We start from the raw sequence: 25268 nt of genomic DNA on the forward strand, positions 1-25268 counted from the left end.
AAAAGGGAATCCATAACACGAAACCCCCTCACAACACAGTGGTGTCCCGGAGGAAAAGACCATTTGGTGCGAGGTTTGAGGTGGAATGGGCTGTGGAACAGGGCTCCTGGAAATCCCTGGCAGGAGGGGAGCCAGCCCTGCAGCCACTGCCCGCTCACAGCTCGGTGTGCAGCGCTGATACACTGCTGTGCCAGCCATGCCCAGGAGCTGACCTCTGCGTCCTCCAGGATGCCACGACAGAGATTAGCAGCGTTAATCCCAGTGTAACAAGAGGGCTCATTTTGTCTGGCCTATAAATAAGTCCAGTGATAATATAATCTCTTACTTTAAAAAGAATAAAAACACATGGGTGGGGATGGGGACCCCAAAGCCAAATAAAAACTCACCAGGGTAACCTAAAAGCCAGTCCTGCTCTCAAATTCACAGTGGCTTTTAGCAAATACATTATTTTTACTGAGGACCAGCAAAATTGTGCTACTCAGTGGCACTAAACTTCTGTGCCTATAGCCTAGCTGCATTTTTTTTCTCTAAGGTATCATTAAATATCTGAGGAGCATAGGCATCACTGTAGGAATGCCCTCATTAACAAAACATTGCTGCTCATGCCATCCCTCTCACGGAACTCTGTTCCTTTCATCTGCACTCAAAACACCTTTCTCTCCCAAGAAAAACTGTGAATTAATCTCTGTATGCTGCCAAAAAATTGATCTGTTGTTACTGAAAGGATGGCAATGACTACAAAAAGGGGACTGCTATTGCAAACAGCTTATCGGTGCTTTCGATGTGTGACAAGTTGTCCCTTCAGTAAATAGTCATTTTCTTACCCACTAAGAGTGTGGCAATATGATTAACTCGAAACTAATTTGGTTACCGGCACATCATCCCGAAGATTTACACTTCTGACTTCTCCAGAGTTTTTACTGAACTGATGGCTGTAACTGATATCCATCCAAAACCTAGGTGTTCTGTGGGAAAGGCCTTGTAGTTAAATTCCCACTGTAACTGCCAAAAATGCAGCTCCATTTATTCATATGAGAGACTGACAGTGTCCCATATCAGTGTTGTTTTTACTGTATGCTTGCATTCGGTAAGGAGAAAAAAAACAACACACAAGTACCACAGCTTTATTTAGACAGGAGGGACTCACAAGGAGAACAGGCTTGGAATGAAGCTACCTTTTCAATGCCTGTCATCTCTCACCAGTTTTGGATGATGTTCGGCTTCAGTCTGAATGTGGATTTGAAGGAGAAACTTGAGATGAGTGATCTGTAAGTGCAGGGTGTTTTTCCGGTGTTGTCTCCACGGAACTGTGACAAGCACTGCCCTAACCAGCCAGGCTGGCCGTGGAGCAGCACACTGTCGATGACGTACCTCTCTGTGGCTCCCCAGCTGCTGTGGCTCCAGCCTTTCCAATCGAATTTCAGCGAGGGACCGCGGGACACAGGACTTCCTGTGGTTCAGAAATGGTTTTATAAGTACAATTCTTATTTTCCTGAGGATTTCACCGGGTAAACAAGCTTGTGTTAGTAAATTCCCAAGTTTGCTTTGTCAGTGTTAACAGGGAAACTGCACATGGTCAGTACATTTCATAGTGGGAAAACAAGCATTTTGCATTTCATTGATGGTTTCCTGTCCAGATCCACCCTTTTACCTCTTTTCTGCCAGTTCCCTTCAAACCTCTGCATAGCGTATTTGCGAAGACGCACCACTGGAATTCATACTTGTCATCAACGCTTTTCACAGTTATTTCATAGGAACCCAGAATTGTTAGGGTTGGAAAGGACTTTTGGAGAGCATCCAGTCCAACCCCCCTGCCTAAGTAGGGTCACCCAGAGAAGGTGGCACATCAGCACCTCCAGGGGGGTTTGGAAAGTCTCCAGAGCGGGCGACTCCACGACCTCCCTGGAATTCCCCTTCCGGAAGCACGCCACAGACCCCGGAGCCTCCACAGCCCGGGCCGTGGAGAGCCATTTTTACCACCGCGATCCTCACCAAGCCGTCTCCACACTGCTCCTGGCAGAGTCCCTCCCGAGGGCACGTCCGGCTCCGGGCTGTGTCGGCGAGGCTCCCGAGGGGCTCGGCGGGCAGTGAGAGCCCGGCCGGGCGCGTCCCCTCAGCGCCTCCCGCCTGCCCCCTCAGCGAGCGCGCGGCGCCCCGAGGGCGGGAAAGCGCCGCGGGGGGGCCCTGAGGGGCGGGGGGGCGGTCTCGCGCCGCGCCTCGCTCCCGCCGCACGTGCCGGCCCGGCCGCACTTCCGGCCGCGCGGGCTCATCTGCGAGGGGCGGGGGCGGCCCCGCGCTTGCGCTCTGCGGCCGCGCGCCGGCGGGGCGGCCGCTCCCGGCACAGCGCGCGCCGTCCCCTCAGCCGCCCCGGCCGGCGGGGCTGCGGCTGCTCCGGCTTCCTTATCCCTCCTCCTCCTCCCTCCTCCTCGCCTTCCTCCTTCCTCCTCCTCCCCTCAGGAGCCGGCGGCGGGTGAGGAGAAGCGGGGGCCGCGGCCGGCATGTGAAGCGGGGCAGCCCCCTCGCCGCCTCCTTGCCTCAGGCTCTTCCCCGGCTCTTGCTGGGGCCCCGCTCGCCATGAAGAAGTTTTCCCGCATGCCCAAGTCCGAGGGGAGCGGCGGCGGCGGCGGCGGGACGGCGTGCGGCGGCTCCGGCAGCGGCGTGGCCCTGGGCAGGGCGCTGGCGGTGGGGCGGTACCAGGTGACCCCCGAGGAGCCGCTGGCCGAAGGTGAGGACGGGCCGGTGCGGGGTGTTTGGGGGGTGCTCTTTCGGCCGGGGGCTCCTTAGGGCGCTCGGAGTTCCCCGGCACGCTGCCCTGGGTGAGTGAGGCGGGGTGAGGTGTCACCAGCGCCTGTGTCAGGTTTCTGCCAGCTAATATGAGGGAAAAAAAACCCCAAACAAAAAAACACAGCAAAAATAAAAGGCATGGCCTTCCTTGGTGTAGGGCAGCTGGTTGCTGTCAGGGTCACGAGTGGCGGTGCGGTGCTGGCAGCTTGCGCTGGAGAGCTTCCCCTTGCTGCGGGGTGCTCGACTTGTGCTTCTTGTGGTGAACATGCACTTCGTGTTGTCCGACCTCCTCTGGGACTTCGGGAAGGGTCCCGGGAGTTTGTATAGTCGTAGGATTGTCTAGACTTTGTTAGTTGTACGACTTTGCTAGAAGCTGGAGTGGGTCACCAGCAAATCAGCCGTACTCCTGTGTGTGTGTGGGGGGGAAACAGTGTGGTCTTCATTTCCCACAGCTGGTAACCCGTGTGATGGATAAAATGCATGAATTCCCTTCCCAGGTCACTGAGCTCAGGGTTAGACCTGTCCAGTTCGTAGTTACAACACATGCTTTGGGTGTTGTGGGTAAAAATAATTCACCTCTGTCACTTTCATGTGTGTCGCTCAGACTGGTTTATGTGTAAACGTACTTGTAAACTTGGATTGCAAATGTGCATTTCTTGATGGAGATCTTAAGAGAAAGTTTTAACAACTGCATGCAGATAATATTACTGTTTAAAATAAGAACATATAGTAAGCACTTGTATTTTCATTGCTATCTTGAAAAGGTTATTGTAGATTAGCAGATTTGGAGTATTTTGAATCCAATATTTTGTAATTGAGGTATGAAGATGATGTCATGGCTTATCCACCAGCATAGCTGGTGACCTAAAGCATGAGTGGTCCTTGCTGAGGGCTACTTCCAAGTCATTGTGATCTGACAGACCGGAATTTCTCAGCAGAGCTGGTGGCAGGATAGAGACTTTTAAAAAAAAGTAATGACAATAGGCTCATGGACAAATTCAGGAGGTAACACAAACCCTATATATGTAGTGAAAAGGAGAGAAATTGCACAGTGCTTGATTCAGTTTAGCATGTTATTAAAATGTTTTCTCATATTGTGCTGTTTTAAGAGTCACTACAGATCACTTTATTTCTTTCTGTAGCTGACAGAAACAAATGGATAGTCCTTAAGGGCTTGGAGTCAGTTTAAAATTTGAGTGTCATGCAAATTATCTTCCTTACTTTTGAGTCTGAAATAAAAGTTGCGTATGGATGCTTGGGACAAAAACTGATAAGAGTCAGGGCAGTGTAAGCCTGCTGCGTCTTGGGGAAAGTCCCCAAGCCAACACCAGAGCTGTTCAGCAGAGAGGACCCAAAGAGGCCTAGAGGGAAGTAACAGGTGGGGTAACTGCGTGGTTGGGGTCACAGGGACGTGAGGGAGTGGGGGGGGCTGATTGGCAGCTCCCTGATTGTCAGGGAGCAGCTGGGCTTTAACAGGGTGTGTCCACTTGGGTGCTCCTAACTGACCACAACAGTTTATGCATCAAAAAGTACCTTTTCATCTAGGAATTACTTCTTGACAATCAATCTCTTGCCTTAGTAACCATTAATAGTAAGTATGTTACTGCTGTTACATTGGTCATATTGGTATCTGTAATTAATACTGAACACTATCAATCCCCTGTTTAGTAATCTTCTTCTTGGGAGGGCAGAGAACAAACTTTTTTCCCCTATTCTGTTTGCACAAGGCATTTCTTTCTTCCAGTTTCTGAATCCCAGTTTAACTGAGGCTCTGACCCTTGTCAGGTAGTTGCTGTTACTCAGTGCGGATGAAATCCCATTTAAGAGGTTCATATCCAAGTTATAGCTTGTGCTACGAAGCGTTAATGACACGTGAAGTTAATTAATCTAATGAAATTAACCAATCTATTTCATAGGGGATATATGATGTTCTGATAGCAGTGGTATGGTATATTGTATTGATTTTTTTATTTTTTAGCTATTGTGATTAATAGAATTATGTGTCTGATTCATGTTGTTTAACCCCATCCTCCTTCCAGATCTTGCTCTTAGGAAGGCAGCTGCTGGTTCTGTAGAGGGTTGAGGCTCCCGGTAACTAGAGTAGCGTCAGTCGTTGTGCTCTAAGGCTCAGGTTGTGAAGACCTTGTTAGGCTGCAGGGATGGATCTTTGGTAAGTTTGCCACGTTGATACCGAGTTGCTTTCAAAGTGCTTTTCCTGTAGTCTTTGACAAGATGATTTTTTTTTTTCAGTGTTTTAAAGGCAGAAGTATGGAGCATTATGATCTAGTTCTTTTGAATAAGTATAATGTTACCTAAGGTAACAGCATCCTTTTAAGTAAAGAAGCTATAAAGCTGAAGTGCTGTAGTTAGGAGGGAGTCGGGTGGCTTCTTTTGTTTTAAAGATACCTATTCTGTGGTGACTTCTTGGCCTCCCTAACCCAATGGTCAGTATGTTGTTGGATGGAGGTGTTTATTTTTAAGGCTTATTTCTCAGATATAGGGGAAAAGCAGTTAGTTTGGGTTAAGGTTTGATGTAGAATTCTTATCCATTTCAAGGGAATGGTAGAACTATATGGAATAAATGACTGATAGAGAGTGAAGGCTTTCTCTTTTAGTGTTTTTGTTGAACAAGATTATCTGCAATTCAGCTGAAGTTTGGAAAACTTAGTGACAAAAACATGGAGGGTTCTCTGCTGAAAGCTACAGGTGGTCCATGGGGACTTCGGTATTGAAGAAGTTCAGAAATGGCAGCAAACTGAAAGTGGCCAAGTATGAAACATGCTTTTAAATAGATAACCTTAAATGTTAATGCAAAACAGTGTATATTGTGATGAGTGAAAAGGAAAGCGAAAATTAGCAAGTTCCCAAAACATTTTTGGCTTAAATAAGGAGGAGGTAGAAAGTTGTGCCTTGATACGTGGAAACTACTACTTCATTGTTGGCCTTGATTAGACTTCAATATCTCCTTTTTGTTTAAGAATTGCAGTAAAACTGATTTTTCTGCGTTCTGTAACGGTAGGCGTTGGAAGATGCTAATTTGTTTTGTTGTCTTGATTGCCTGGCAGGGCTTGAGATGTTTAAACTGCATAAATAAATAAAGACTTGGCCAGGTTTAAAGTTCTCGTAGTACCACGAGCAGACCAAAGGGGTTATGGTAAGTGTTGTAATTTAGTATGTAGGTATGTTTTAACAAGTGCAGATAAAGCAGAGACAGTTGCAAGTGTTAAGAAAGAGACTGCATGTGCAATGTGCACTGGGCTTCCCAGCTTCCCTCTTGAACTTGACTGACTTTCTTTGGAAGCTCATTTGTGGGCAGGGAAAGACGGTCGTCATCTGCTTTTCATTTTCACTCAGGCTGGATTAATGGAATTGTGGGGCATGTGCTGTTGCATCTTATAAAAATAAAGCAGTGCTGTGTCCAGCCCTAGCCACCAGCAGTTCACCCTCTCGCCAGGCAGTCCACACTTAGGAGAGCAGAGGTGAGATGCCAGACACTGACATAGGAGGAACGGGGTGACGCTGTGCGCAGCTTGCTCTGGAAATACCCAGAGGGGATGGAAACTACCTCTTCAGTGTTGGGAAGCTCTGGATGGGATAGGGTGATCGTTCTGTGTTACCGCTCTTGTGCTGTGACTTTCTCGCTTTCCTTTGCCTCAGTACATGTGCCAAGCAGCTGTGTGGTAGTGGGTATACTGGTTTACTTTTTATCATTTGGACTGGCAAAGTGGTGAGTCTGGAGCTGTGTAGAGTTGAGCCTTCTCCTGCTGTAGCTTAGGAAGCTGTTGCTTTTTTTAATTGACCTTGTATCTGTCTAGGACTAGAGAGGAGGGGAAAAAGCCACTCAAGAGGTGATTGCTTATAAGTTCGTTATTTAATGTTTGTATAACACAGAATGTTTGCTTCATATAGTTTTCTGTGAAAAGGAGCCTTTCAATAGGGAGAAAAAGTGAAAGCCTTGAATGTTCCCTTTATAAAATTGTAAGTGGCATGCTCTTTTATAGTTTATCTCACAGAGCAAGCTCTCAGAGTAAAGCCCCATCCCGCTTGGCAGGTTTAGGGGAGGATAATTTGATTCACTCTGGGCCATGTGTGAGAGAAACAACAAAATTCTCAGGAGGCTCAATAACAAACTGGTCATTAATGCCCAGAGGGTGAATGTCTTTCTTCTCTTTTAGCCCCTCTGAGGGTCAGCTTGACTTTCTCCCAGAGAACCTTTCTACAGCTCTGGGTTACACCAGCCCCTGGGTCGGTCCCCGCCATTTTGGGGCAGCCCCTGGGTCAGTCCCCGCCATTTTGGGGCAGCCCCTGGGTCGGTCCCCGCCATTTTGGGGCAGCCCCTGGGTCGGTCCCCGCCATTTTGGGGCAGCCCCTGGGTCGGTCCCCGCCATTTTGGGGCAGGTCATGCTGTTGGCTCCCACCACTTTGGACTGGACCAGAGATTCACTAAGGCTCCAGGGACAGGGAGGGAGCAGTGGTTGTCCCACCTACGCAGAGCTCGCCCTGTTCCCCCTGACTTCTCACTTGGTTATTTCGAGCCAGTCAGTCATTCCTCCAGTCTCTTACACCAGTGAAGGAATGAGCTTCTTGTGAGCTCTGCTTAAATTGAGTATGTAGTCTTAGCAAGTACTTGGACAATACTTATGACTTGGTTCGTCTCTTAAATTCACACAATTTCAATCAAGGCCTAAGAAAACTGTCACCCAAATGGAGAGGAATTCAGGTCCTGTTTTGTGAGATTTTGTGCTGTGTGTTTGTAGATTTTTGTGCTGTTTAATTTTCAGTGCAAGTGTTTTTTCCTGGAGATTTTTCTTCAATTAGTTGTCTGAGGGAAGAAGGGGAGTCTTCAAATAGGATCAACATCACAGCAGTGCTGAAGGTAGAATAGCTTATTGTCCAGATAGGAGGTGTACCAAGTTTTTCAAAATCATTCCTGGAATAAGGGTAGTCTTGGAAGTTTTGCTGTGACAGTTTTGGGTTTTTTTTCTACGTTGTGTCTTAGCAATAGCAGTTCAGTTAGTAATCCAAATTGACAAACTTTGTGTTCTGAATAAGGTTCTCTTTCCTTTTACTAAGTCCCATGTCAATTAACCTTTCATACCTTGATTTTTAGGTCTTTAGAGTGAGTTATGTGGAGGATATGCAGCCCTAGCAGCTGCTATAAATTCAGAAAGGTGCTGATGTACAGCAGACACTGCTTCATCTCATACATGGTGTGGCTTGTTTGTTGTGCTGTCTTCTGGAGAGGTAAATAAAGAGAAGTGCCATCATAAAGGATCTGTGAACTTTATCACTTCCAAGTGTTTCCATGTGGCGTGGACTGAATTTTTAACTCTGTACACTGGGACAGCTTATCTTTGTGGCAGGTGTTATGAATACACCTGGTGCAGGGTCACTTCTCTTGCGACTGGGGCATGGCAGTCTCCTCCCGTGTGGCTGACCTGTTCATTATTGGTTGTCTTCGTTAATTTAGTGTTTATGTCATGTGACTTGATGCTCTTTGCAGTAGCTGCTGTTTCGTTTTCAGTTGAAATCTAGTTCAGTTGTTCAGGTGGATTATGAGCTGGAAGGCTGTCTGGAAAGATAAATTGTGGAATTTGAGTTGGGATTGGTCATGTTGATATTTTTCCAGAGTGTAAGATTTCTGAATCTATGTTTGCACATGACTGTAAAGGTCAACCCTGTTATTCTGTCTCAAACAGTTTTACTTTGCTAATATTGGAGTAGAAGGTATAGTTTGTTCAAGTTGAAGATATAGAGGACAAAAAACAGCATCAGTACTTCAAACTTTCTGATTTCCATTTTGTCTGAAAGTATAATACAATACACATGGGTCTCTTGTGCAGTCCCAAAAATAGGCATGGCTGCCTTATGGCAAGTGTAGCTGCAGATTGGCAGGTGCAGAGATCCTGGACCAGCTTTGGATCTCTGGGTGATGAAAGATAGGGAGCCTGTGCTGTAGGGCTTGTGGTTCATCCTTGGTTTCTCAGGCCTAGCGGAGGCAGATCACAGCTTGAAACAAGAGCATTGTTTGGCTGTTGCAGGATGTAGCTGTGTTCTGTGTAAGGAGAAGGCAAACAAACCAGGAAGTGGTTGGGGATTTGCATGTGATCCCAGTCTCACGTCAATATGCAGGTAAAGGTGTCTTTTTATGTAGCATAGTGCACAGAATGAAAGCTCTAGTTCACTTTAGCTCATGACATAGTTGGTGTGCTCAACACTGGGGTGGTACTTGGGGACAACTGTCGCTGTCACTGTACTCTCCAGAGCTCTCTTGTGCCTCTGGGACACGGATGGGGAAATGAACACATTGGGAAACATCTGTAGGCTGACAAAGGCATCTATTGTACAGCTAAGACCAAGTTCATCTCCTAGGACACATGGTCTAATGCTCTTGATTATCCAGTTATTGGTCCTTGCATGCCTTGAGGACACTCCTTTCTGCATTGTGTGTATGTGGACAGGTCTGTTACACCTCTGAACTGCACACAATTGTTATGTTCTTTTTCAAGGATGTTATCCATTTCATTTTTGTGTGCCCAGAAGTAGTTAAATACCGAGCAAGCACCTGGGAATCTGGTAATCCTGCACTAAGTTTTCAGCATAGTGGCCAAGAGTCACATGGAAGAGTTACAGGAAAAGGAACTTGATTTGTAGTAGTCATGGTAAGATGATGCACAAATTCAAGCCATCTTTCCTTTGCCAAATTTTGACAAAGGACACATGTAACCGATGGATATGCCATCTACCTGCCTTTTTCCTTGCAGAGCTGTTTTGGTAAAGTATGCTAATGCTACAGTAGTCAGAGTGGGAGGGTATGTGTGTGTGTGTTGCACTAGGAAGCTCCTGGACACCCTCAAAGAGTAAGGTAGCATGGAATAATAGAGGATATGTTAGCTCTATCTGGAAAAGACACAACCTGACTCTAAAAGAAACTGTGCAGGATCTTAATTTTTTTGGTTTTTTTCTTTTTTAATTAAACCTCAGTATTTTGCATTGAAAAGACAAATTGTTAGCTAAAAGCAGTGGAATTCCTTTTCAGGCAGGTGTAAACTAGAAACCAGTAATTCTGGGAAGAGGGTATGTATTTCTCAGGGCTGTTGTTAGTGTAATAGCAGAGCTGCCAGTCATTAATTAGTATGTTCCCTGTGTGGAAGGGTTCGTACAGTTGTTCTGTGCAAGGAGAACCGGAGTTAGTGCCAGAGATGGGACTAGATCTCTAGGGAGCAGCGCAGTTACAGTCTCTGTACTGTTATGAGCATAACTATGAACTTCGATGTCTTTCTAGTTGTAGATGTTGGCTGTAGTTGTAAGTGTGCACACACCTGCTCTCTGATGGGTGTCTCACTTCTTGCTGAATAGGTTTCACCTCAGGTTCAGAGGGAAAATGTTGCAGATGCTCAGTGAGGTTGTGCTGCTTGTCTCTGGCAGTGCTTTGGTTTACAGTGTTTTGTTTGTCTTGATTCTGATTCCCTAACCTTGTGCTATATTTTACTTGCTGAAGCTATTTTTTGCCTCTGTAACATTGTATCCAAGCAGGCTGCCACAGTCTGCAGAGTTGGTGTTCGTAAGCAGAGCTGTGTTAACTGACACTATGAATGCTCTGCGCCTGCCAGCGTGGAGAGTAACAGTCAGGTGACAGGCTTGGGACTGACCAGCAACACAGGCGTGGTCAGTCACCTAATTGCATCCTTACTGCCCGAGGTGCTGTCCTATGCAGGCATCAGTTTTGTTTTCCTCATCCGTCTTGGCAGGTTTAGCTTAAAAGCTGTTAATGTGGTGGCTGAACAGCTGCATCCTGAAGTGTTAGGTGTATTTGCCCAGTTCTGGTATCCGGAGCTGGTGGTCTGAGGGGAGTTGGCAGGTCCCAGTGATGCCAAGCAGCTGTGCAGTGTTGCAGGTCACATCATCTCTAGTCTATCATTCTGCTGCGGCAGAGTGGGTTGCCCTGTGTCCTTCTCTCCAGTGGAGAAGGACAGGTGGTGAGCGTGAAACCCCTTCTCTGAAAGGAGATGGTCTGTGTTTTTCTTTATCATTGTCTAGCTGCTGACAAGAAAGGAACATGAATTCCTCTTCTCCTGCTTTGTGGTTGTCTTGGGAATGGATTTTAGTCTCTGAGTGTTTGTCTACTGGTTAAGAAAGTAGAAACCTTTGCCTTCCTCTCTTGCTTCACATGTTCCTTGCTCACGCTTGTCTAGGTTGGTTACTTTTACGTAGTTGCAGTGGGATATCTTGGGTGTGGGTTGGGTCAGCTGTGAAACTGGGTCTCCGAACATAGGCAGGGTGGAGGAAAACACAGGAAAGGGCGGGTTACCAAATGGAAATAAAAAATCAGTTGATCGTAGGGGTCTGTTTTAATGAAGTGGAGAGTATTTCTTTTGGTTTGAATAGCAAGACCTTGAATAGCTTGGTTCTGGAGCAACATAAACCCAGGTGTTACAAAACACTGTCTGTCTTGTGGAACTGGAAACTGGCAGACTTGGAGTGTTCTCCCTGCAAAGGTACGAGAGTCTTTGGTTCTTCTTCCTTCTCCTTATGTCTGCCTTGCTTCTGAGGCGCGTGGTGCAAGTACTGAAGAATTGATGATGTAGGCTCACGGGAGAGTGAACACCTCTTCAAGAGGCGTCAAACCTGGTATTGCTGAGAAGAGCATCACATTGCCTCGGGGAGAGATGTTATTGCGCAGACGGAGAAACAAAGGAGGATGAAGGGATTTGCCCCAAGTCATACAAGTCTGTACAAGAGGTACAGGTGGAGTGTGGAACATCCCGGTTGTGAGATGGTTTCTTCCTCATAGCTTTTGTAACGTGCTATGCCTTGATTGCCACACACAAAACTACGAAAGGAATTCTGATATTCCAGGACTTGAGGAGATTTTATTCAGTCATGTGTATGTTGGGCTTCCTTCCAAACTTGCACATTATTTTAATGGATGAATTTGTTCCTGTGGTGCCTAGAAACTAATACGCAAGTCTCTAGGAGTTATGTACCAACACATGGGAATGGTCCAGTTCCTGGTTTATTTTGGGTCTGTTGTACTGACTCATTTCATTTGTCATTTTTTTTAATTTGCTGCTTGGACTGTGATTTTTATCTGTGCATCTTGTCTTTCAGTAGCAGTTCTAGTGAGTAATTGTTGCAGGACTTTGCCTCTTTTCTTATGAAACAAAAATAGCTTCGGAAGTCAGTGATTAATATGACATTTAATTACCTTCTTTTGCAATTGCTGTAGGTTGAAAAGCTGAATGTGCATGCATTTAGCGAAACTGTTGCTAAACAAGGTTTTTTTTCTTGTTTTGGGTAATTTATTTGCATGTAACTATGAAAGCAGTATGCAGCAAATAGATCACTAAACAATATAAGGCACTAAATTACTTTTCTGACATACATGTGTGAGGACCTGACTGAACACAGCATGTGTTCATGAGACTAGAAGAGTGAATGAAATTTAGTATGTCAGCATTAGACAGAGGATCAGTTCTGGGTTTGTGCATGATGTGCAGGAGAACAAGCTGTTTGGAAAAAAGCAAATGAAATAATTGCATCCTGCAAAGCCCTTCTGTCTCTCCCTAGAGCTCAGGAGCACAGTCTGTGTCTGTAGAGTTGAGACCTTCACCTTGAGGTGAGTTTAGATGGGTTATCACTTGGCCTTTACTTCATGAGAACTTGTGGAGGCAGTAGGAGGATTATTTTGTCCCAGAATGAGCTATCCAGAGGTTTCTTAGGCACTCTGAAGATAGAAAAGCAAGCTTGTATTGTTATTGTAGTTCTAAAAGCAACGTAACCAAACAGCAATTCAAAAGGAAGTAGTGTGCTGCATCTGATTTGGTTTGGGCTTGTAGATGTGTTCAGGTGCCTCCAATTTTGGTGTGAATCCACAGTATTATCCTCCCAGCTTTGGGCTTTCTTTATTTTTCCATCAAATGCACTATTTTAAGTCTTTCATATGACTTGCTCTTCTGTTAAACTGTTATGGAATTTTGTAGCGGGATTTGTACGAGGGGGACTTCTGTTGGAGGACATCTTTGAGTTTAGGTTCTAGCATTTTAAGTTCTGGAGACTGACTCACAAACATGAGTCTGCAGCTTGGTACATGTAATGAAAAACTGCCTTGTTCTGAGTTCTTGCTGTTGACTGGCTCTGCCTTCAAACACGGTAGGTGTACAAGAAGTATTAAATGATTTTGATAATCTTGACTCTGATACTCAGAGTGCTCTTGCCACTGCAGCACAGCGACCAAGCTGCTTATATGGTTTAGAAGTTTCAGTGTGTCTTTTTAAGTTGGCAAATGTCACAGTGTGAAGTTCAGAATCCCAAGCATAAAAGTGCCGTAAGGTAATTGGGATGGAAGTCTTAAGAGATGTTTTATGTGCAAATTGAAGTATTCAGATGTATTCAGCGTAGACAGAGCTTCAAGAACTGCCTGCCCCCATGCAGATGCTAAGGAAGTATTATTACCTAAAATGGTTTATAGTTCTCTTTATTGGTGTAAGCAGGTTGGATCTCAGATACTGTGCTCTTGAGAAAGTTTATTTAGGAAGAAATCCTTTCCAGAGAGGGTAATCAGGCATTGGAATGGGCTGCCCAGGGAAGTGGTGGGTTTTCCCTCCTTGGAGCTTTTTAAGATGAGACTGGATGTGGCGTTTAGTGCCACAGTCTAGTAACCGCGGTGGTAGTGGATCAAGGGTTGGACTTGATGATCTCCAAAGTCTTTTCCAACCCGGCTGATTCTATGATTCTGAGATTCCGTTGGCCCCCTGTTGATCTTATGCCAGATAGGTTTGTATCTGGGCATACTCCTTTGATTTAAGTATTTGCAGACAGCTACAGAATAGGTGAGATAATGAACATCCTTCTTCTCATTGCCTCAGTTATTCATATTTGATGTTCTTAACACTAATCCCTGCCAGTCAGTCCAGTTCTGATCATGCTCACTTATGAGAAGTGGTCAGTGGATTCCCTGGTGACTACACTCAGGTGGGAATGTGTGAGTTTGACTCTGTAGACTCTTTCTAGCAGTGAAGAGATGGGTTTTATTTTACTAATTCAGTATATGCAAGATGCCTTAGACAAGTAGCAAACCAGAGAATCTTCCTGTGACATCTGCCTTAGTCTGAAATGGTTCTGGCATTAGAAATGGCTTTGTCTGCATGGCCTGGTGGCTCTTGTCTTTGTGTTGCAGCCAGAGGTGGCACTTGTCCAGGGTGCCCTGGAACCAGCCCTTGGGCTGGAGCTGGACACTGTGTGCTGTGCCTTGTTTCTGTGCCATGGCAGCTTTGGGACAATCAGTGGATCAATCAGTCACACGTGAGCTTGGAGATCCCTTCTCTGACTTGCTCTTCTTTGAGTTTTTGTGATACCATATTTAAACACAAGTAAAACAGTGATTTTAAGGAACATGCAAAGCAAACTACATAGCAAATAAGTGTGTGATGTTTGTTTTCTTAACTGGTTGGTAACCATGTGGTATGACAATGGAATTTAGTTCCAAAGAAGTCATGGTGGTTGCATAGTAGCTGTGTAATATATCTGTACCCACTGATTTAACCATTTGGTGACTGATTTTGATTTTGACATTTGTTGATTATACTGGAGTTAAAATCAAGTGTTAGGAAAAAGTAACTTAGCAAATGACATTGGAAATCCATCTCTAAAGTGACCTGAATTCACGCTCCTCAGTGTTGTAGGATGGGGAACTCCATGTTTCTGTCCAGCCTGTATGCATAGATCATGTCATTGTTGTGGTTTCCCAACTGCCTCTTTTCAGGTCAGACCAAACGACAGAGGGAGCTGAGTTAGGTGGAAAAAGTCACAGAAGAGGGGGGGAAACATGTTGACGATAAAACTGCTGTTGAAATTTTTTTACCTTTGTGGTTGTTGGTGTTGTTTTTTTGTTTTGTTTTGGGGGGTGGTTTGGTTTTGTTGCTTTTGGGTTTGTTTTTTTTTGTGAACTGTGATAGTGGATGTTCATTGCAGGTGTCTTGCCAATGTCTTGGATAGATTGAAAAGCTTTCTTATGAAAAGTTGAGCAAAAAGCACATCCTGCCTAAAGGCATCACCTTGGTTACATCTTTAGTTACCTGACGTGTCCAGTGGACTGAAGTTTGAGAGACTAAAGCTTTAATGGCACAGTGAAATGGAATTGAATTAACACTTCTGGCCTAGATTACACAGAGTAATCCCTTTATATAAATGTTTAGGCAGAGTTTTGACCTGACAAAAAATAGTGTTCAGGTTGGTTGTTAAGTTTCTGGTATATGTTAGTGTTTGGTTTTGAATCTTAGTGTTAGGAAAAGGAAGTGTTGGTGACATGAAGCTCTTGGAGAAGTATCTTGGTTGCTCCTGCAAACAGCTGTCACTCCTGACAAGTGTTTCTTGACTTCAGAAATGGGGATTGTTTCTTGAATTTTTTTTTTATTGCAGAACTTGTTTTGTGCCAGCTGGGGACATGCTAAAAATCAAGTTAGGGATATAATTAGGAGGATCGTAATGGAATGTGGATGATCAACTCAACAGAACTTCGTAGGACTGTACAGAGGAAACTCTCTTTAAAAATGCTGACATGCTATTGAAGTGAAAGCACATCTGTTTCAATGTACTGGGATGTGCAAGAGGTGCATTTGCAAAGGCAGAAAGAATTGGAAAAAAATACATGGGTTGGTTGCATGACTGTACATCTCCAAAGTAAAAATCACCCCAAAGATCCTTACTTTGTTGGAACTTAGTGTTGTTTGCAGGCTGGAAGATGGTGCCAAGGGCACTGAAGTAGAAGATGCCCAACCTGTACTGTCTTTCAACTGCGTAAGGTATCTGTGTTGAGCCGAGGTGTTTGCTGCTCTGCACTGAGCCTGGGAGCACACTGCATTAGTGCCTGCAAACAGAAATACTCGGACAGGCGTTGTGAGCAGAAAGCTCTCGTTCTTTTTGTTTGCAAAAAGTACGGTACCCTTCACTGTGTCACATTTAGCTTCAGGTTTTAATAATTCAGTAGTGAGTGTCTGTATGATAGCACAGCCCTAGAACTTTAAGAAATGTCTTTGAATGAAGCCTGGTGGATTGTGACTTGTTGCCAAATTTTACCCTGATTACCTACTTGCAGTTTGTTGAGATAAGGCCTGTTTAATACTCAAGTGTTTTCTGCTACAGTGTGATTTCTGGAGGTGAATGGAGGCTAACGTTCTGATATGTAATTGAACTGTTGGTGAGCTGCTAGTCATGTTCTGTGCTACCTTCCTCATAGACAGGAAGGAAGTGTTAGTTACATACAAGCATCTATTACATACAGTTATAGAGGTAAAGGTGTTAGTCTATTTTTATCCCAGTGAACAGCAAGAGGAGGTGATGGCATAATACATGAACGTAGTACAGTGGTTGTGACTAATTCTCAGGCAGCTTGATTCAAAATTGAAATTTTGAAGTGTTTTTTTGTATTTTTCTAACCAGAGTATGTGGTAAAGGGATCAGTTCTACCCTAAGAAATAGCATGTTTTGTCTTGGGTGCATAAGACTTATTCCTTCCAGGGCATATCAAATGCTTGCCTTGTTCTAGAGCATGCATTAAATAAGCTATTCAGTCCATCTGGTTTCATTTTCCTTAAACTTAGAATACTGCAGGAATTGCAGATGTGTCTGTTTCAATAGCTGTGTTCAATTCAAATGGTTAGCAAGTTTCTCTGCATTAGGAAGTTGGTGGGTTTTGTTCTCAACAGCAGAATAGCCGAGGCAGTCAGGCAGAAGGTGACGTGGAAGCAGTGTTGTCAGTGCAGTAGTCCAGTATGTCTAGGAAGTCACCTGGATACTCCTGAGAAGCAGGTAGGGTGAGGAGTATAATGTGCTGTACTGCAGGACATGGAGCTCTGTTCCTTTTGCTGTTTACTGGACCAAAGCTTGAGCATCTGAAGTTTGGCCTCTGGGCAAGTCTGGTGCATGGGTGTTACTAAATAAGGAAGCTTCACAAAATCTATAGCAGACCTTAAGCTTTCCCAGCTCACTCAGTCACTTGAAGTGCTGTGGATGCCCCAGGTCTCTGATGCTTCTGTCAGAGCTTTTTGGGACTGCAGCTGGAGCCAGGAGAACTGATATGTGGGAGTGCCTGCTCGAGGCAGGGCAGCAGTGCTGTTAACACAGAGGTGCAGACCTGCCTGCTGGGGCTGCACTGTGTTGTCCTGCTGGGTTGTGATTTGCAGCTGCTGTTTTTCCAGCACTGCCTAGGAGCAGATACTGAGTTGAGGAAAACAGTGCTGCTTGTCTAAACTAGCCTTGATAGTCAGCTTGTTACATGGTGGGAATTTGTGTGGGCAGTGGGAAAAGGAGCAGTGGTATGTCCCTTGGAATGCATTGTCTGCACACTTGAAAGAAAGTGGAGAAATATTCAACTCCCAAATGTGTCTGTAGAAATGCATTATTTTAGAAGTAGGGAGCTATTTCTGCCTTGGTTTTGGGAATGCTGAGAGTGCAAGCTTAGAGGCAACATCTGTCAACTGCTCTTCTCGATGGAGCTGTGTCTCAGGTGTGTTTATGACCAAGGCTGATAAAAAAATCAAGTGGCTGAATTCTGTGTGCTTTTCAAGGCTTTGCTCTCACAAAGTATATAAAAATCTTTATAGCTTCAAGAATTAAATAGTGTCTACAAAAAAGTCAGGTATTTCTTGTGTCTGCTTTCAGTGTAGTGCTCATAAACGTGCCTGCAGCGCGGTGTACTGAGTGAGAGAAGGCAGTGCCTCTGGGGGAAGGACTGCTGTCTGTGTGGGGAGGAGGGAGGCTGGGAGGGTTGGTACAAGTGCCCTGAAATTATCCCAGTGGATGTCAGTGAACAAGCAGAGTTACAGGCAGCGTAGCAGTGCACCACGAGAGAAGTTGAGCAGCTGTAAGGGGGGGTGGCATCCTAGCAGTGTGTGGGGATCACAGAGGGAATCTGAGAGCCAGGAATGCCTGCGTTTGTCATATATGGCACGAAGATGTGATCAAAACTGAGCTGCAAGAAACAGCTCTTGGCAGGGGTTCTAGTCCTTTTTGGAGTTTCTTCTTAGGTGTCCTGTGCTATGGACACGGGCTTCTTTTGTGTCTTGAGTACCTCATAAAGCTGTAGAGGTCAGAGTTCCCTTTGTTTCCCAGCAAAGAGCATGCACTAGAAACACTTGTCGAGGTTTTGAGGATTCTTTCATTATGGACTTGAAGGAAGGTTTTATTTCTTCTAGTTGCTGGGAGGCCTATTTGAAGGGCATTCATGCTCCAGCTGGTCTTATTTTGTATTTTGGGTGGATTTGTAGCCCATAAAGTGATTGACTCCAGTGCATTCGGCTTGCAGACTACAGTGCTTGGGAGGCTGTGCAGTTCTGGAGGTGGGTCATCTCTGGAGTGGGGTGGCTCTGGCTGCGGGTCAGCCTGGTCTTGGGAAATCTGGTTCTGGAATTAACAGGGAGGAGACATGGGCACATGGTCCAGGCATCAAGTGATGCAGAGTAAGTTAGCAGTGAAAATATAGCCCAAGGCAGAAGTGGATTCAGAACACAGATGAATACACTGGAATTTATATATATAAATACAATAAATGAATAAATATATAGCCAGGGATTCACTACTTGTCAGAATAAATAGCCAAGGGATGCACTACTTAGAGGAACAGCATTTGGTACTTTTAGGGGTTTTTTTAGTTATTTAAAAAAGTAGTTAATTGTCTGTATATCTAAAATAATGCATAACTTTATTCAGAGTGTTTGTTGATATTATTCTAGACTATCTCCACAAAATGGCTCTCGGCAGCCTGAAAGATGGTAAAGGTGCTGGAAGATTTTTCAGCCTTATTTTGTTCTACCTGAGTAAGCAACTGGGGTACTTGGAATTTGGACAGCTACACTGTTTCCTGGTTGGGGTTTCAGGAATGTGACATGATGAAGTGTAAATCGAATGTTGAGGCCTGTGAAATTAGTCAAGGTTGACCTTAAATACGCAAAGGGAAAAAACAGACAAGTGTGGCTGATGTAGAATTTCATTAAAAACAAACAAACAAAACCCAGCCCAGGAAAGAAAGGCAAAACATTGCCATTTAGTTGATAACAAGATCCCAAAAGGGAATAGTTAAGTTGACAGAAATGATGGTTCAAGGGGAAAAGTTAAGAAAGAAGTGTGAGCTTTGTAAAGAGTTTTTATTTCTGCTAGGTATCTACTGGCTTATATAACTTTAGATGCTATTTTATATATATATATATCTTATATATATTTTTTTATATGTATTTATATATATTCTATATATATTTTTATATGTGTTTATTTATAGTCTATATATATTTTATATGTATTTACATATTATATATATTTTATATATATTATATATATTTATATATATTTTAATATATATTTATATATTTTATATATATATTTATATATATATATATTTGCTTTTTAGCAGATATTTCAGAGAAAAGTGCAATGTGACTGTCCTGTGTAACTTCTGAGGCTTTTGTGCTCAGATGAGTTTGATGGAAATAAAGGACTGAAAGAGATGAAGCTCCTACAAGCCTTTTGTGTTCTAAACCCAGATGGCCACTGAGGCCCAGGCAGCTCAGTGGGATGGGGGAGAGAATGGGAAGGGGAACGGTGAGAATTCTTGATTGAGATGAAGTTCACTGAGTGAGTTTTGGTTCAGAGTTGTGCCACTTGGCTCTTTGAGGAAAGAGTTTTTATGGTGTTGGTGTTTACTGATGGAAAACCGTTCAAGGTCACAGGTCTTCTGGCCAAAGCCAGGACCGTCTTCTTTTCCGGCTCCCCAGCACTCAAGTGTTGGCTGATATTGCCGCCTAATGGCGAGAGCAGCGCTTGGCTGAGGATTTAGGGGCTTTGCACTGCGTTGGGTTGACGGTTCTTACGCAGTCGGGTCTGCTCAGGTTACGTCAGAACTGTTGTCAGGGGAACTTGAGACTTGGCGTTTCCTTCTTGTCCTTCTGCTAGTCAGAGAGAATTTTAAGGCTGTAAAAACTGGTTAAAAAGCCAGGAAGTGATTGTTATTTTATCGTTGTGACTCTTGTGTGTTACCCGTGTACTGCTTTATGGGTTTGGTGCTTAAAAGGAAGTACTTTTATTGTGAGGATAGTTCAAAACCTCTTCCAGTAAAGAAGGTCTGCACGTCACTCTGACATGATTCCCCATGCTGGTGTTAGGGAGCCCTTCTGGATCATTTCATCCCCAGCTGGAGTTCAGCATTAGAGCTTCAGCAAATAAGAGTGTGTGTCCTGTGAGATTTTTGGGAGGGCCCTAGGGCTGTTGTACTAAAATTGGCAGTAATTCTGTTTTGACAGCGTAGCATCACATTTGACTAAATGAGGAATTAAGTTTTAAAATAATAAATATTTAATCTTCAAGGGAAATTTCTTAATAGAGCTTAACTTCTTGAGTGGAAGTGATTATGTGCTTGTTTGCTCAAGCTCGTGAGACTTGCATTAGATGAGGTGCATTATACTTGATAAACGCTGCTTGCAGATGCTATCAGGAGACATGAAACGCATGCATTTCAATTGGCTGCCTGATTATCACTGGAGTTAATCACTCTAATTTACATATTTCTGTCCTGACTCTGTACCTGAGCTGCTGCCCTGGCTGAACGTTCCCACGGTCAGCAGTCACTTAAGGCAGGCATGGGTTTTTGTGAGCTCTTCTCTGAGGTGGATTTCCTAGAACTGTGGGAAAGCTGTGCAGGTGAGCCTTGAGGCGATGCCAGTGTCACCTCCTTGAGGCCTCGAGCAGTAGGCAGGACTAACAGAAGACAGAAAAGAAAGGGGAGTGTTGATTTTTCCCTTTGGTTTGCCCAAGCATTTGGCAGTACTTGGCTTGTGGGTATAATTCCTACCTCGGTAATTCTTCTCTACCAGCGAAGAGGATAAAATCCCCTCATACTGGGAAGCTGGAAGGTGGGCTCAACTTCTCGCTTGCAGTTTATGCCACGGTTGGACTAAATATTCCTGGTGGGACTGGTTGTGAGAAGATGCTGAGTTGTACTCGGTGTGTTTAGTGTGGTTTAAATAAAAACGCTTGTTTTAGAGCTGACTGCTTGCACCGTCTGGGAGTGCAGGGGGGCTCTTGAGGCAAACCTGGAAAGCTGCTTGACTTCTTCAGCATCTCTCAAGACTTTATCTTGTTTTAATATTTTACTTTTTATGTTTTAAAATGGAGATTTAGGGAATTAGTATTAACCCTTATCGAGTATTGGGGGATTTAGAAATTCGGAATATCTGGAGAATACCTTCACTTGGTTCAGGTTTTTGGATGACTCTAAGTACTTCGGGGTTAATACCTGTATACGTAGTTTGCACTGGGCTTTATAAATTGGTTTGAATGTGAGAAGGCTTTTCAGATGATTTTCATTTAATATTGAGAAAATATTTTCATGTAATATTTTGAGAAAATAATAAAATCCTTATGTTTTTTGTCAAGAAGACTTGACTTCAGATTCATGAAGTGTGATAGCAAATCTTTAACTTTTTAAGTGTTTGTCACTCGTCACTTAATGACTGACACAGTCTTTCTTACTCATTCCTTAGCATGTAGTCGTGTTGACTACAGAACTTACCAACTCCAGTAGCTTCATTTCTTTACACTTCCGTTTTCCAGGTGGCTTCTCGACGGTGTTCCTGGTCCGCACCCACAGTGGGATACGCTGTGCACTGAAACGGATGTGTGTGAACAATGTGCCAGATCTCAACATATGCAAGAGAGAAATCACAATTATGGTAAGAGGGCCATTACTTGTAACTGCAGAATGAATCAATCTGTGGTATACACACACCTGATGCCTCTGCAGTGATAGTTATTTCTAGATCCTGGTTTGTTTTGACCTTATGGTTCTGATTTTGCACTGTTAGTTTCAGAAAGTAATGCTGTGTTTAGGGTTGGTGTGTCATTAACTTCTGAAGCAATCATTAAAAATGTATCTGGTATCACAGTCAGTTTGGTCAGTACATCTGGTTCCCAAGCAAAAGAACTTTCATCCACTACTGCAGTGGCAATTGAAATTCTTCCTCTTTTAATTTTTTTTGGTAATGAAGTGTAATTTGCACTCTCTTTTTCAGAAAGAGTTATCTGGGCACAAGAACATTGTGACCTATTTGGACTGTGCTATCAACTCGATAAGTGATAATGTCTGGGAGGTGCTCATCCTCATGGAATACTGCCGAGGTAAGAGAGCTCCTGAGTTTTCAGAGAAAAGGCAGGGAAGATGTTTGTAGGATCACCTGGGATTTTACTTAGAACTGTTAAACCAGTTCATGTAAGAGGTGAACATAGATAATCTCATGTCTGGAATCCCACTAGCTCGTGACACTCTCCTGTTGGCACTGAGCTCTGAGGAAAAGGTAAAAGTGAGTTGCACTTGCCTCTGTGACTGAGTATGATTAGGAATGGGGAAATTAATTCTCTAAGTATGAAGGGAAGTTGGTGCGTGTTCTGCTGTCCGTGCTAATCAACAGGTAGTTGGAACATATTCTATGGAAAGATTGCCGGACTTGTCACCACTCTTCTTGCTTTGTTGTTTTTGGGTTAGATGATAACATTGAAGATACTTGACTCTTACCTGCCAGGTGACTTGTTATAAATGAGCATAGCATAGTGAGTGTTGATAATGCCAGCTAAAAGAAAATAGTCCTGTGGTCTCCCACCTTATAATGTAACCTTCTTTCAAACAATATGTAAGAACAAGTAGTTTTTGGATCCCCACTGCCCCCCACACATATGCACTAAGTTCTAAGTTCATATGGAATGAACTTGCCCTTGAGTTTAACTTGTGAAGTTTGTCTAAAGTTTAGGGTGATTGGACATAATATGAGACAGTGTTTAACTGAAATAGCTGAAGATACTGGAACAAGTGCTGCAAGTACAAAGTAAATACCTTGAGCTTAGGAAGAAAAGCCACTCTGTGGTCTGTAGTGCTTGAATACTTTGAGATGAGTTGTGTGTGTATTATATTTGCAGTAGAAGTGGTAATTATTATGGCTTGTGCAATCTGTACCATAACAAGCCATTTGGAAAACCAGGTTTCTTTTGTTTAAATACAGTGACGGGAAAGCTTCCTTGCGTCTCATTCGTGGACTTGGTGCATATAAGTCTTCTGTACCTGATAGGAATTACTTGAAAGAAATTTCTCTTGTGGTTTCTTTAGCTGGACAAGTTGTGAACCAGATGAACCAGCGTCTACAGACGGGTTTCACAGAGTCAGAAGTCATGAGGATATTTTGTGACACCTGTGAAGCTGTTGCTCAGTTGCATCAGTGCAAAACGCCCATAGTTCACCGGGATCTGAAGGTATGAATGCCATGAAAAGGGAATCTGGGTTAAAATCAACCATCTGCTTGAAAAGCATTGAGGATATAGAAGGTATTTCGATACCTAAGACTGACTACTGGTTAGGAACTTGCTATGGATGGAGCTGTAAACAGAGAGACTAAACCAGACTTGAAACAGAGGGACTACAGAGGCTGTAAACAGAGACACTAAAATAAGTTTGTGATGCTAAAACTAAGTCTATCAGTTGATTTTTCTGAAAACTTCCTGTTTGTGTGAGAACATATAGTAACACTTGGAAATTAATGCTGGTATTTTAACATAATTTTTCTGTGTATTGATTTCCTTCCAAGGTGGAAAATCTACTGTTAAACGATAGCGGGAACTACGTGCTCTGTGACTTCGGCAGTGCCACCAACAAATACCTGCATCCGCAGAAAGATGGTGTTAATATGGTGGAAGAAGAAATTAAAAAGTAAGATTACTTTTAGGTGACCTATCCTAAGCGATGACTCTGCTGAGAAACCCCATGTATTGTTGTGTGGTGTGCATGTACCATTAATATGAATTGAACTTAATGATTGATCTTGAATTAATTTTGGCATAAATATAGTAAAAGAGTGGAACACACACTCTTGAAATCGTGTATTAGTGTGGTTTTGCCCTTTGGGCTAACTACTGCAGAGGAGTAAATACAAGCTGCTCCTTCTCAAGTTTAAAAAATGGTGGAGATTTTTTCCAGCTCTGAAGTATTTGAACTACCACTTGAGCAGTTGTTTTGAGATGTTAGTTTTTTTTGAGGTCTGCATTCTGTATGCTCCGTTATGTGTTAGGAAAGCTCTTGTAGGACCCTTGAATCACACCTTCCAGATGACTGGCTGCTTATGCACAGTGACTTTTGGAAAAGTTTACACTTCTGAGGAAATAACAGTAAAGGCAAATTTTAGCTGACCTATTACTTATTCTTCATTACATCTTGCTACTTTGAATATTCTTTGTGATGCTGCAAATGCAGTACATGACTCGGATTATGTGAGACAGTTCCAGGCATGTATCTGAAACTTGTGTGTGATTGGTGTGTATGTGGCAGATAGGGGAAACACGCTTGCGGTTCTGAGGCAGTCTTCAGCCATGTCCTCTCTTTGTTTTACATCGCTAGGTACACAACACTGTCATACAGAGCTCCTGAAATGATCAATCTGTATGGAGGAAAGCCAATTACTACCAAGGCAGATATCTGGGTAAGCAAAAAATCATGTAGTATGGAACTAATTCATGAGAGGCCATTAAAAGCAGCATTGACTGACTGAAAAATTAGTTCTCGGAAAATAAAACACATGATGCAGCTAAAGAACACAGAATATAGTAGAGATCTTGGATAGTTAACTCTTTGGTAAGTAAAATGAGTGCCACGTTTGATTTTTATTTAGAAGGAAGGGGAATGTGATTTAGAGTTTGTCTTTTTTTGTCAGCCCTAGTTGCTGCTTGATAGTCCCCAGAGATTTGTTGTGGAAACCTGTTGGCAGCATGATCAAGAAAGGTCTTTTTATTAGGTGCTGTGCAGTGAAGAAAATAAACCGAGTGCAAAGGCTAGTGGGGTATCTCCAGGTGATGTGACACTGAGAATGCAGCTCTTGGTATGCCCTGGTTTTGTAGTTTGTTATCTATATAGGAGTGAGTGGAAAAGCAAGTTGTGTTACTGCTTGGTATATCAGCTTGTCACGTGAACTGTTCAATAGCACGGGTTCTACACAACATGTAAGCAGCAGCTGTAGCCAGGATGAAGTTTGTGTCTCATTGGTGCTGCTCTCTTGTGTAAAAGGCTTGCTCTCATCCCTTCACAGTGCCCGTGTTTGTCTTTTACAGGCACTTGGCTGCTTGCTGTATAAACTCTGTTTCTTCTCCCTTCCCTTTGGAGAAAGCCAAGTTGCTATTTGTGACGGCAGCTTTACCATCCCGGACAGCTCACGGTACTCCCACAGCGTGCACTGTTTGATCAGTAAGTGTGGGGGCAGCGCAGCAGTGCCTTCAGCTCCTGGACCAGGGAGACACAGGTCCTGCTCCTGGAGGAGAGTGACTGTGGTGGGAGGTGCAGTCTGAGGGAGCGGTGGTGGTCACTCCTGGCTGTGACCTGCACTGGCCTTGGAAGGGAGCCTTGCTTGTCCTCTTGTTCCACGGAGGACTGTGCCCCAGGGCACAGACCTGAGGGGCTGCCTGCA

General features: G+C 43.8%; 1 protein-coding gene and 1 long non-coding RNA gene across 2 annotated transcripts in view; one reads left to right on the top strand and one right to left on the bottom strand.

The window, feature by feature from the left end:
- Positions 1 to 1108: 1108 nt before the first annotated feature.
- On the bottom strand, positions 1109 to 2231 carry LOC113983081. The gene is made up of 2 exons (XR_005565296.1): positions 1993 to 2231; positions 1109 to 1450 (listed from the first exon to the last, which is right to left on the bottom strand). It is a non-coding gene; the product is annotated as an uncharacterized LOC113983081 (long non-coding RNA).
- Positions 2232 to 2328: 97 nt separating this feature from the next.
- Positions 2329 to 25268, top strand: part of BMP2K (BMP2 inducible kinase) — a 43337-nt gene continuing 20397 nt past the window's right edge. Inside the window, exons 1-7 of the mRNA XM_027711834.2 lie at positions 2329 to 2725; positions 21385 to 21503; positions 21843 to 21948; positions 22928 to 23070; positions 23403 to 23524; positions 24209 to 24290; positions 24916 to 25048. Of these exons, the coding sequence (XP_027567635.1) occupies positions 2575 to 2725; positions 21385 to 21503; positions 21843 to 21948; positions 22928 to 23070; positions 23403 to 23524; positions 24209 to 24290; positions 24916 to 25048 (856 nt within the window). The 5' untranslated portion in view covers positions 2329 to 2574. The remainder of the gene's footprint in view (positions 2726 to 21384; positions 21504 to 21842; positions 21949 to 22927; positions 23071 to 23402; positions 23525 to 24208; positions 24291 to 24915; positions 25049 to 25268) is intronic.

Source organism: Pipra filicauda, unplaced genomic scaffold, assembly GCF_003945595.2.
Source record: "Pipra filicauda isolate LSUMZ 115617 unplaced genomic scaffold, ASM394559v2 scaffold451_size532456_pilon, whole genome shotgun sequence".
Classification (NCBI taxonomy): domain Eukaryota; kingdom Metazoa; phylum Chordata; class Aves; order Passeriformes; family Pipridae; genus Pipra; species Pipra filicauda.